Source organism: Macaca mulatta, chromosome 6 (genome assembly GCF_049350105.2).
Source record: "Macaca mulatta isolate MMU2019108-1 chromosome 6, T2T-MMU8v2.0, whole genome shotgun sequence".
Classification (NCBI taxonomy): domain Eukaryota; kingdom Metazoa; phylum Chordata; class Mammalia; order Primates; family Cercopithecidae; genus Macaca; species Macaca mulatta.
This window is the reverse complement of record NC_133411.1, coordinates 123386636-123399274: the sequence shown is the minus strand read 5'-3', so window position 1 is coordinate 123399274 and position 12639 is coordinate 123386636. Positions and strand designations below refer to the sequence as shown.

Sequence of the window (12639 nt, the reverse complement as noted above, 5' to 3'; positions counted from 1 at the left end):
ATGGCTCTGATAAAAAACCCTAATATTCAAAATATTCTAGTCTTAAAGTATCCTCCTGTGGGATTTATAATAGCTCCTAAAAGTTCAAAATTCAGTTTGATAGTTTATGAGCCTATAATTAAAATTTATCAAAATAGTTAATTTGAAAAAAATCACGCTTTTATGTAAAAATAAAACAGCTTTAAGATCTTTCACAAATCAGCTTGCCCTCCAAAAGTAAGGTAAAACAAATACCTCAACACATTGCCTGTTTTTCTGTCCCTGGGGCTGACTGACTCAATGTCCTAGAACCATAAAAACATTTTTACTATACTTGACTGACATAAATAATTATTCTTTCATAAAAATATGTGAAACAATCAATTCTGGCAAATAACATGTTATAAACCACTCTGCTTTAATATTATATCCCATTGGAGTTTTGCAAGGTTTCCTCAGGTCATGAAAATAAATAAGGAAGTTTTGAAGACAAATTCTATCAAAAATGCCCTCTGAGTGTCTTAAAATACAAGTTGATATTTGCTACTAGAGGGTGGAGGTCAATTTCAAATGTCCTCATTGCAAGGAAAGCGGGGAGAGTGTGTGGTGTTTGAGCCCAGTGATTAAGCCTGGGCCTGCACAACCCAAGCCTCCTTTATAGTGATTTGCTTGCTCAGCTCATTCTTCTACTTTTAGGGTCAGAAAGAAGGAAGTACCTCATAAAACTGGTCATCAACAATGAGTCATCCCTCGGTTTACATCTCCTGATCGCAACAGTGCCAGTGTGACTGCAGGTACTTCAGAGATAGGAAGGCAGCTCTGCCAATTAAAAGTGCTGATAGTTTAGAAAAATTAGGTGAAATTGTGGAGTCCATGAGCTGTGTACTAAAAGATCGCAACTTCCAGCTATACTTTCCTGTACCCGGAAGAAAGCAGCTGTCGTATTTCTTAAGAAATTTTTTTTTTTGCAATCCACTTATGAAATTTCTTGGGGGGAAGTGAAGATCCCCAAGAAAGGACATTGGTGAGGAATTTAGCCTTATGACTGAAAAGGCCCATCATCCCCTCCAGCTGCTCTGCACAAAACAGAAACTATTGTAAGAATTTAAAGATACATTCTTCTCACTGGGGCTTTATTTGATGAGATTCAGTGAACACACTAGAAAGAACCAAAAAGCAAGCAAATCGAAAGTTAAAACCTCTTCAAAATTATTTGATACTAAACACCCAATGTCAAATTGTATAAGACATTTTAAAAAATGTGAGTGTTTTGCACACTCTCAAACATTCAACACCAAGGAATGGCTTCAGATCAGTTTCGCATTATTTCTATGTACACTGGAAGGGGAAAACAAATCCTCAAATGGAAAGAGAGAAAGTGACAGGAAGAGGAGTATAATGGGACCTTAGGTTTCGCATTCTTTCATACCAGTCATTTCTTTTTTATGAGCTGTAGCTAATTCGTGCTGTTTCGGAACACCCTCTTACCGACTTAACAGGGTAGTGTTATTGTTCTTCAGGATGCAAACTGTTTAACTGACAACTGATGGAGTCACCACGTGATGTTAAATTAAGATTTCTTCGGCACAGGGCAAATTTAATGTGGAAAGGATTATTATCAAATCCTAAGGAAAAGGCAAGGCTGTGTAAAGACTTCTGTCCTGAACTGACTTGTTTTTTTGCTCCTTGAGTAAAATTTTAAAATTTAATTAGCATAGTGATTTTCAAATTGCTATGAACTGCAAAAGCTTTACGCAGTGCTTTTGTTTGCATAGAACTACTAGTGGGATGGAAGAAACCTCAATCACTCATGTCTGAAGTGTTCTTAGTTTTGTTGAGGGAGTCATGCTAGATGTTGTCAAAGTCTAGTGGTTTATAAATCACTATTAGAGAACCATTTATTGAATAACCACCTGCATCCCTAGGAATGAACAGATATTACTTGATATTTAAAGATAATTAAGCCAAAAAATCCAGTCATCCATACTGTAGTCAAAAGGCTACCAAGAGTCACCATAATTTTACAGAAATAGAGAAGCAAAAAGAACAAATTGAGCAACCTTAATTCTAGTATAAGATGAAAGATACCCTTACCCACAAGGCTATTTTTCACTCTTGCAACAATCATATATATTCTTAGTAATGGGAGAATTCATAGCTTTCAGGATGTGGTTTTTATATATACATACATATATATATATATATATATATATATATATATATATATATATATATATATATGTATGTCTAGGAAGATAACTTTGTAAACACTAAGTAAAACAATTACTTTATTGGAAAAATTAGAGACACTGAGAAACTAACTGGTGCTGTCCAAAAGCTAAGATAGCTGTCTACCACCATCAACCAAAAGTACAAAGCTACTTAGAAATCATCCCATTGTTTATCATGACCTTTTCAATAATAAACAGTCACGTCCTCAGTACTTCCTCAAACAGCAGAAGGGTAGAAGAATAAAGAGAAAATAAGTAATTACAACCATAATGGTTTTCTCTCGAAGAGTACTGAGTGATTTTCTTCTATTAGGCAATCCCATGACTTATTTTTATAAAAATAAAGAGATCTTGGTCTCTTAAGGTTTAATTCCCATATTGGTCTTGGATTTCTACATTCTCCATAGGAGTGTCTAGGTCACTTCCATCCATATGCTCTTGATCCCTAAGGAGCTGATGTGAGATGTAATCAACTACCAGAAGTGAATCCCAGGAAGACTGCCCTGTAGCCTGACTCCATGGGAATCCGCTTAGTCTAGAAGAAGAGATAATCCAACTCTACAAAGCATCTCAAATAGGTTACTCAAATATTAGTGAATTTCTCTGTATGCAAGTAAATCAATTTTGATCAAGTCAATTAGGAAATAAGTCTGATCCTTATGAAGGAGAGGAAATGGAGCTCCTCAGCCTCAGAATAGAGGGACTCTTTTTACCATGAGCTTACAGGGCTGGAAGGAAGTCACCATAAATTCCATTACATATAACATTTTTGTATCCACATATATTTAATGGTACTATAACCTCTCTCTCTCTCTCTCTTTTTTTTTTCTTTTTTTTTTTGAGACGGAGTTTTGCTCTTGTTGCCCAGGCTAGAGAGCAATGGTGCAATCTCAGCTCACCACAACCTCTGCCTCCTGGGTTCAAACGATTCTCCCGCCTCAGCCTCCCGAGTAGCTGGGATTACAGGCATGTGCCACCACACCCGGCTAATTTTTTAGTAGAGACGGGGTTTCTCCATCTTGGTCAGGCTGGTCTCGAACTCCCAACCTCAGGTGATTCACCTGCCTCGGCCTCCCAAAGTGTTGGGATTACAGACATGAGCCACGGTGCCAGGCCATAACCTCTCTTTTTTAAGCAAAGTAAGATCAATAGTGAAACCTAAGCAAGAGGCAGTTCAAGAAGGTAAATAAAAGATTTGTACTATCAGATGAGACTCTGAAGGAACAATTTTTGAGACACGAGGAACAAGAAAATATCAAGGAATGATAAACATTTTGTAAAACCCAGGCAAGGTTAACCTCAAATTTGGCTCAGATTCCATGGCGAATAAGCCTGTACACATGACCCTTGAGTCACACCTGATTTGAGAATAAAAGATGTTACCATCTTGACAAAAAGTAACACTAAGGAAGTTGTTTCTAAGAAGCACTAGGGGAAAGACTCTGCAATTACCAGTTTTTATAAACAGCATCATTTATATCCCTTGTGGGATTGTTATGGGCCTTCTAAAAATACATCTATGCAAATTACGTTTCCCAAAGCATTATACCACATAATAAAATGCTATTATTTGAGGAAAAAAGGGGAAGTGATCCAATAGTAAACAGATAATGCAGCATACCAAGTATTATATTTTTTTTAAAGTTCACTATAATTAAAACTATCATTTTTCTTTTAAAAGCAAATAATGTTAAAACATGCCCCCAAATTATATTTTCTACAATTGGGACTTGAAATGGCCATCTTGTTACTACTGGGACATTAAAATTGACCCTAGATTTTTATGTTCAAAGTTAGCTGCCTTATCCCAGTCGAACACTACTGAGGCGGAGAAGGGTGCTGCCTCCCTGTCTACGCCAAGGGCACTCTTTCCTTCCCATTTAGCTGTGACTCCTGGAGCAGTCTTCCCGGGCGGCTTCTACAAGGGTGTGCACCCTCCACTGGCCACCACTCAGAGGCCCTCAAATGGCAAGCCTCTGCACTCTCCTGCCAGCCTGTGAGTGAATACAGTTAGAGGTGTTGAACAGGATGCCTGATTTCAGAAATTCTGAGATTTTGGAACTTGCAGTACTCGTTCCCATCCTCTTGTAGACAGAAACCTCACGAGGATCAAGATGACACTCTTTGCTGTAAGCAAGCATTACAAAGTAGGTAAAGAATGCAGACAAGCGTAGGTCATTGAAAACTGTACACCTCTGGCTTAAATATTTAGAAGTTCATACCACATTATAATCACAGCTTGCTAGCGTACGACTTCCTCTACCTAAAACAAATGGAGCAAAGAAGCGGTCCTGGCTAGTCATGTGTGGAGGGGCAAAAAAGATGTCTGAGCCTGTTAGGCATGCCAGCCAGAAGAATGATGGCATGTCAGCAGCAGACCTTTCCCAAGTGCTCTACAAGACCTGGCCTCCTGTCCCTGCCTCATGCCAGGCCGCTTTCCCCTTTTGCTCTGTGTACTCCTGGCCCAATAACCTGGCTCCAATGTACTGAGCTTCTCCTTGCCTCACTGCCTTCAAATAAACCATGTCCTCTTCCTGGAAAGCTCTTCCTACCTCCCTTCCTGGGTATGCACCCTTCTCACTTCAGCGTAAAAGTCAATTTTCTAGTGATGACTTCTCTGAGTAGATCCCATCCCTCTCCCCCAGGCACAAAACAGGTTAGAAGCTTTACTAGTTCACAAACGTAATGAACCATTATTTTTAAAATGTAAGTCTTCCCTCGTAAGCTCCATGAAGACAGGGCAGTAAGTTTCTATCTTCTTTTGGTGTATTCCTAGAACCTAGGTCAGTGCCTGGCACTCAACGAACATTTGTTAAAAGAAAATGAAATATTATAATTAATATATCTTTAACCCTTCAACACATTTCAAGATAGTTATTATGGGTCATATTCTATAATTTACTCAAATTTGCACAGCTAGTAGGAGACGGGAGGACATAGACTTAAAGGACTTTCAGACTCTGAAGCCAAAGCTCCAACATCAAATTAGTTCATCAAATTAGCGCATGCCCCCCCAAGGGGCAAACGAACAGCTCTACCTCTTCAACAGAATTTCATGATGAGAAGAATTAAGATGAAAACTATTGACATTCTCTCTCAACACAAAATTGATTTATTTATACTGATTTCCTGCTGATGGGGAAAAAAAGTAGCTCACAATTACTTATGCACGTGGACTGAGTGGTTTAAGTGCCTTCTTGAGTGTAAATAAAAGAGATGTGAAGTATAAAGACACTTACCATAATTCCAGTAAGCAAGCAGACTCCTTTTCCACAGTATGTGTTAGGTACCATGTCACCATAACCAATGGAGAGAAAAGTTATTGATATCAACCACATCGCTCCAAGGAAGTTGCTAGTAACATCCTGTTGATCATGGTACCTGAAAAACAGCAAACAAAGCCAGTCCTTTATAATGAATCTCTAATAAGATAGTTAAGAGTGGTTTGGTTCAATTCAATGAATTTACTGTATCTTCTACAAACTGCTATATTTAGAAGTTTTCAAAGCTTGTGAATATAAATAAAATTGAGCTTCCATCTAAGCAATCCACAACATCAGAAACTGCCTCAACTTTGTAAATCATCTGAAAGAGACTGGAAAATACGAAACAGATTTCCTCACTGGTGTAAGACGATACAGGCACGTTTATCTTGTAGACTCCTCCGGCCTCTGCCCATGTCTCGTCACTCTTTGCCCAGCTGATGTGCCAGACTTAGGAGACAATATGCAGCTGCCCAATCTCACTCCACTTCTTTGTAAGCAAAATGAATCATGCTGTTCCCTTTGCTTGGACTGTCCTTTGCTACCTCGATTTCCTGAAGATGGGCTAACTCCTCTTCATCTTTCAAAGTAAGTTCAAGTGGAAGCCTTTTCTGTCTTCTCTTCCCCTCAGTGCCTCCCCTGTGCTCCCTGAGTATCGTGCACATCCCTAGATCACGGGACCATATTATAATAGGTCAATCTACCTGGATGTCCTTCATCCTTGAACACACAAACTGTACTTCTGATCACAGAGTTCCTGCCCATAACCAGAGCTTAATAGAAGCTGTCTTACGAGTTACACACAAAGAACTTATAGTGGAAAAGAGGGAGAGGGATACAAAGTATCCTAATCATTCTTTGAGGTGTCAAATTTTACTGGTAAGGAAGAAAGCTTTTATATCAGAAACAGGTATCCTATCACATTTTGGCTGAATTAACAGTACTAAACAGTAACCCTCTGTGCCCATGATCTGGATACTGGTTTCATACAACAGCATGTATGCATACGACAGCAAGGCCATGAGAGTTGTCACCCTAGAAGAATTTGCTCTGGACGCACATTCTGTGTGGTCATGGGGCAGAGAGGCCCTGCTCTGATTTCTATGACAGTCAGGCTCCAGACTCTGGTCACTAGAGGACTTCCTTGCTTTTCATCCACCACTGGAAAAGACCACCACTCCTTCCCATCTCTCAGGTAACACTCGGAGGACTTTCCTTTCCTCATTTCTTGTTCTGCAAAATATACTGGTAATTGTGCTGTACTCATCAACTCCTGCTTCGCTCACTCAGTCCTGCCTTTCAACTCAATTCCCCATCTGTGTCTGTGCTGCCAGGGCTGTGGTGGCAAGGAGGCTGCTCCTAGCCACAGTCCCGGGATTACCAGAGCCCCAGGATTAACCCTATATGCAACCTACACTGGGCCATGACATTATCTATGCTTTTTTCTTTTCTTTCTTTTTTTTTTTTTTTCCTGTCCCTCATCCCATGCCAAGCTTCCTGCTTCAAAAATTTAAAAAATGCAGATTTATCTTATATCACAGGGTATAAGCTTTTCGGCACAATATCAGTAGATCTTACACTCTATCTTTGGACATACAAGAGACCTATTCTTATCACGTCTGTCCCTTTGCCCTCTTCCAAAGAAGAGAGAAGAGAGAAGCTGAGAAATTCTGTTTCCTGCTACTGTGGACTAAGGAAAGAGGCTCCGGGCTAGAGTGAGTGGAACCCCAGAGAAAGGGCAATCACTGATCTCCTGGAATCAAACGAAAGGGCATGTGAACAGGCAGCCAGCCTGGTTAGGAGCATCCTGCAAGTTTCTGGTGGCAGAGGTGCAGAAATCACCACTGTTTCTCACCCCCAAACAGCCTCCATGACCTAGCTGTAGAGTCCCCTTTCCCCAGAAGGTCTTGGTGTAGAGACTGTCATTGTCAAAAGGAAAGTAAAATGTATTCCTAGCATTCCAGGAAGACGGCTGAGTGCATTTCCCCTAGAATCTTTGTTATCTTTGTTACATACCTAGGAAGATGCTATGTGATCAGTGCTATGCTCAGCCACAAGATGAGCTAAGCAGGATTCTATGGACTGCTCTGGGAGCCTGCTAAGCATATGTAACAGAGCTTCAATGGGAGGACGGGGTTTGCCTTTCAAAATAAAACCCGAGAAATCAGCTCTGGATTATAACCTATTAATAATATTGGGGCTCTCTAGTAAGTATTCCTCACCAAGCAATTTCCTAAAACGGGAAATATATTACCCTGTCATAAGTATGGGCTGTAAAGAGAGTGGAGGCAAAATAGTTCACTTCCTATTCAATTTTTAATTGTGAGATAAAGCTTCTTCTTAGCATGATTCATACACAGATGTGATACACTTAAGAGTTAATGGCTCTGGTTCCCTGACGCATATGTACGTATATACCATACTTACTGAGTGTTCACTATGTGCTCAGAGCTTAACTTGCATTTTCTCATTTGACATATGTTTTAATGCGTGGACAATCTTTGGCGAAACAGTTATATTCTTGACCTTCTCTGTATCAGCAAAGTGTCCTTAGATACTTAGTTTCTAGACACTTAGAAAATGTGCCTGGGTCCCAGTGAAATCCTCAAGTTATTTTTTCACTGCTACAGTGAGTGACCAGAACACTGTTATTAATATCTAGCTAGGCTGGCCAGGCACGGTGGCTCATGCCTGGAATCACACCACTTTCGGAGGCCAAGGTGGGTGGATCTCCTAAGGTCAGGAGTTCAGGACCAGCTTGGGCCAACATAGGTAAATCCCATCTCTAATAAAAATACAAAAATTAGCCAGGTGTGGTAGTGTGCGCCTGTAGTCCCAGCTACTTGGGAGGCTGAGGCAGGGGAATCACTTGAACCTGGGACGCAGAGGTTGCAGTGAGCCAAGATTGCACTGCCACTGCACTGTAGCCTGGGTGACAGAGCGAGACTCCTTGTCAGAAAACAAAAACAAACAAAAACCTACCTAGGCGTGGTTTTCATAGAGCAGCTAACTATGAAGAGAAGTAGGAGATTTCATATGACAAACAAAGCTTTCTAGGGGGTACCTTCATGGCCGTTGCTGCAGGGAAATTTCAACTTTGGCACGGGTGTGAAAGTCTTTCTAATTTCTTCCTCCTGTAGCCCTTTTTATTAAAAATGTTTTTCAGAGTTGGGGGCAGTAAATGACTAAAAACTACAATGTAAAGCATCCACTGGAACATTTAGACAAGCTAACTCTTTAGACACCTTTAATAAATGCTCAAATCTTATATATACAAATTTCTTCCATCCTTATTGGCCAAATACTCTCAAGAAATATATCATTAAATCACTCAGTGAATATTTACTATATGCTGTGTGCATTACACTGCATCAGAGACTGTCATCCTGCACTGAAGGGCTTTACATAGAAACAAGCATCTTTCCAGGAGTTGGCATTTTAGGGTTTGGGATTCAATGATAAGTCATCCTTTTTGCTTACAAAATAATAAACCTGCCCTAAAAAATAGCTCAGAATAGAAAAATAACATCTCATACTAATGTTTATGTTACACTCAGACATACATGATTATGAATATTCAAGATGAGGTAATCAGGAACCAAATTAGATACTATAAGAATAATCTCCTATTTTGTTTTTCAGCAACTCAGAAACAAATATTAGACTTTTCACAGGATGATATTATAATTTAGAACATTCCCAGGTTTTTAATCTATGACAGATTCACACCATTGTGAATGATTAATATATACAATGTTTAAAAATATTCAAAAGATTTTTTACAGAAGTTCACTTCACAGACTTAGACAATTCCAAACTTCTTCTCTACAAGAACTATTCTGAGAAAGGCATGAAGAAACGACTTGTACAAATTTCAAGTTTTGATCAACATGAATGCTGATTTAATAAAAACACATTCAATAAGATTAAAATTAGTGCAAGGAATGCCTGATAATCCCAAGCTTTTAAAATCAGGACTTTGGAGTTTTGGCATGAACTGCATGCTTCAGAGACAAAGATTGTAAGATCAGCTTTAATGTTTTAAAAGAAGCAAAATGTTCCTTTTCTTAGTTTCTATTCCAATTCATTTCTTCGTTCATTGCTGACTGAGGGTCTCACACTCTGTCTTAGATTACAAATATGACAGCTTTCTATAACGTTTGTGAGAGTTCACAGGAGTTATCTTTCCCAGGGAATCAGTGCCTTCTTCCCCAGGAGAGTGGCGGCCTCTGGCCTGCGCTCCTGCCTAGCCTCAGCACCCACACACTAATGGCCGGCAGTTATGCTGTTCTCTTTTACAGCTCTCTTTCTCTGCAGGTGTGTTTCCTTCTGCTGGGAAACACGTTCCCCCTTCTCTCTAACCCTCGTTTGTACTTTGATGATCTGTCTGTGGGTCCCCTTCTCCAGACTCCCTGTAGCTTTTGGTCAGCATGATACTCTAAGCCTGGTTCCCTCACTGTATCCCAGGAACATCTTGTAGATACCTCTAGCACCATTCGATGTTACTTTGGGTCATAAGACAGGTAATGTGGAATTTGCTCATCTAACATGCCCTTAGAATAGAAATTATGAAGAATTGGAAGACAAAGACTATGCCTTATTCATCGTGGTATAGTCACAGATGCTTACAAAAATATAGCAGGGAATTAATATTCGAAGTAATTAGTGTGACAAAGGGAAACATGTCCTCAACTTGACTTGCCCTAGGCCACAGGCTTGATTTTTAGGATCATATACATAGACATTCAAAAAGTGGATAAAAATAATTCTTGCTCATCAGTGAACATAAATTGGATTTGTCATATTACGTTCCAAGATCTGTGTGCAACTTATAAGGTATTTTTATACCTGTAAAAATAATTCAGTCATGGAGGTTAACAGCTAACAAACTGTGTTCATTAATCCTTTTCTATTAAACTTACAAGTAATACTAAAAATGGCAAAAATATCTCATCTCAAATGTCAGCTCTGGTCTCAAATGTCAACCTTAGTTAGTGAGAAGTATTATGGAGATGTAAATGCATGTGATCAATCCACCATCAGTTCTCTTTCTGGAATCCACCTGTCTCCTGAAATACCATTAAAGTGACAGCAATGCATTTTTTTTAAAGGTGTAAACCAACAAGAACAAAGGGAAATGAAAGGAGACATCAGAGAAGAAGAAACACATTCTTATATGAATTAGTGTGTATCCTGCTTTCAGCCAAGATGGAGCAATAGAGAACTAGATTATTTATACTCTCTCCTGCAACAACTAAAAAAGCAGATAAATATTTGGTACAATGGTTGTCAAGACATTGGTTAGCTAGCAACAAAGGACAGTGATTCTTGAGATGGAAAACAACTAAACTGAAAAACACAATTGCCCCCACTTTAATGACTAAAGAGAATCTCCTAGGTGCAGCTCAGGGAAGGAAACCTGGCACTGCCTGGAGCTCTCCCTCTGTTGAAGGACAGAGCTGGAAATCCAGGGAGGTCAAGAATTCAAAAGGCAAAAATCAAGAAGTAGAGACCTGTACAGAGACACATGCAGAGAACTTCAAAGGGTTCTGCTTGGTTATTCAGCTGAAAACTCATCTATGTGAAGTGATGCAGTATCGCTTCAAGATAGACTGCGGTAAAAGATACACTATCAGGTGAAGAAAGATTGTGCTAACATAGGTATAGTATGCCTAAGTGTGTAAGTGCAGTCATACCTGGGGGGATATTGCAGGTTCAGATGCAGATCACTGCAATCATGCAAATATTTCAATAAAGCAAGTCACACAAATTTGTTTCCGTTTCTAAAAATGTTATGTCTATACTGTAGTTCTGTTAAGTGTATTATAGCATGATGTTTTAAAAAACAATGTATATACCTTAATTGAAGAGTACTGTATTGCTCAAAAATTCTAAGGATTGAAGTTTTCAATGAGTCATAATCTTTGTGCTGGTGGAGGGTCTTGCCTCGACGTTGATGGCTGCTGACTGATCAGGGTGGTGCTTGCTGAAGGTTGAGATGGCTGTGGCAATTTCTTAAAATAACACAGCAATGATCTTTGCCACATCAATAGACTCTTTCTTTCAGGAAAGATTTATCTATAGCATATAATGCTATCAAATAGCATTTTACCCACAGTAGAACTTCCTTCAAAATTGGAATCAATCCTCCCAAACCCTGACACAGCTTTATCAACTAAGTTTATGTTATTTTCTAAAGCCTTTGTTGTCATTTCAACAATGTTCACAACATCTTCTCCAGTAGTAGATTTCATCTCAATAAACAGTTTATTTGCTGATCCATAAGAAGCAAAGGTAACTCCCCATACATTCGAGTTGATCATGAGATTGCAGTAATTCAATCACTTCTTCAGGCTCTCCTTCTATTAATATTTCTAGTTCTCTTGCTATTTCCATTATTCTGTTTCCATTATTTCTGTTGAAATGTGACTCCTTTCAAGTTATCCATGAGGTTTAGAATCAACTTCTTCCAAACCCCTGTTAATGTTACTATTTTGACCTCCGTCCCTGAATCACAGATGTTCTTAATGGCATGTAGAATAAGTGAATCCTTTCCAGAAGGTTTTCAATTTACTTTGCCTTGCTCCATCAGCTATAGCCTTACAAAATGTATTTTTGAAATATGAAAAAGTCATAATTACTTGTCATAATTACTTGTATTTTTGAAAAAGTCATAATTACTCTTTGATCTGTGCGCTGCAGAATAGATGTTGTGTTAGCAGGCATGAAAACAACACTCATCTTGTACATCTCCATCAGAGTTCTTGGGTGACCAGGTGCATTGTCAGTGATCAGTAATAATTTGAGAGAAGTCTTTTTTTTTTTTTTTTTTTTTTTTTTGAGCAACAGGTCTCAAAAGTGGCTTAAAATATTCAGTAAATGATGCTATAAACAGATGTGCTGTCATCCAGGCTTTGTTGTTCCATTTACAGGGCACAGGCAAAGTAGATTTAGTATAATTCTTAAGGGCCCTAGGATTTTCAGCATGGTAAATAAGCAGTGGCTTCAACTTAAGAGTCACTAGTAGCATTAGTACCTAACAAGACAGTTCATGTGTCCTTTGAAGCCAGGCATTAACTTCTCCACTCTAGCTGTGGAATTCCTAGATGACATATTTTTCCAATAGAAGCCTGTTTCATCTACACTGAAAATCTATTGTTTATTGT

General features: G+C 39.0%; 1 protein-coding gene across 3 annotated transcripts in view; it reads right to left on the bottom strand.

Annotated features, from left to right (window-relative positions):
• The window catches only part of KCNN2 (potassium calcium-activated channel subfamily N member 2), a 272306-nt gene that overhangs the window by 24982 nt on the left and 234685 nt on the right, over positions 1–12639 (bottom strand). For all 3 annotated transcript variants that reach the window (XM_078004479.1, XM_078004478.1, XM_078004480.1), the window contains one exon: positions 5450–5591. In XM_078004479.1, the coding sequence (XP_077860605.1) occupies positions 5450–5591 (142 nt within the window). The remainder of the gene's footprint in view (positions 1–5449; positions 5592–12639) is intronic.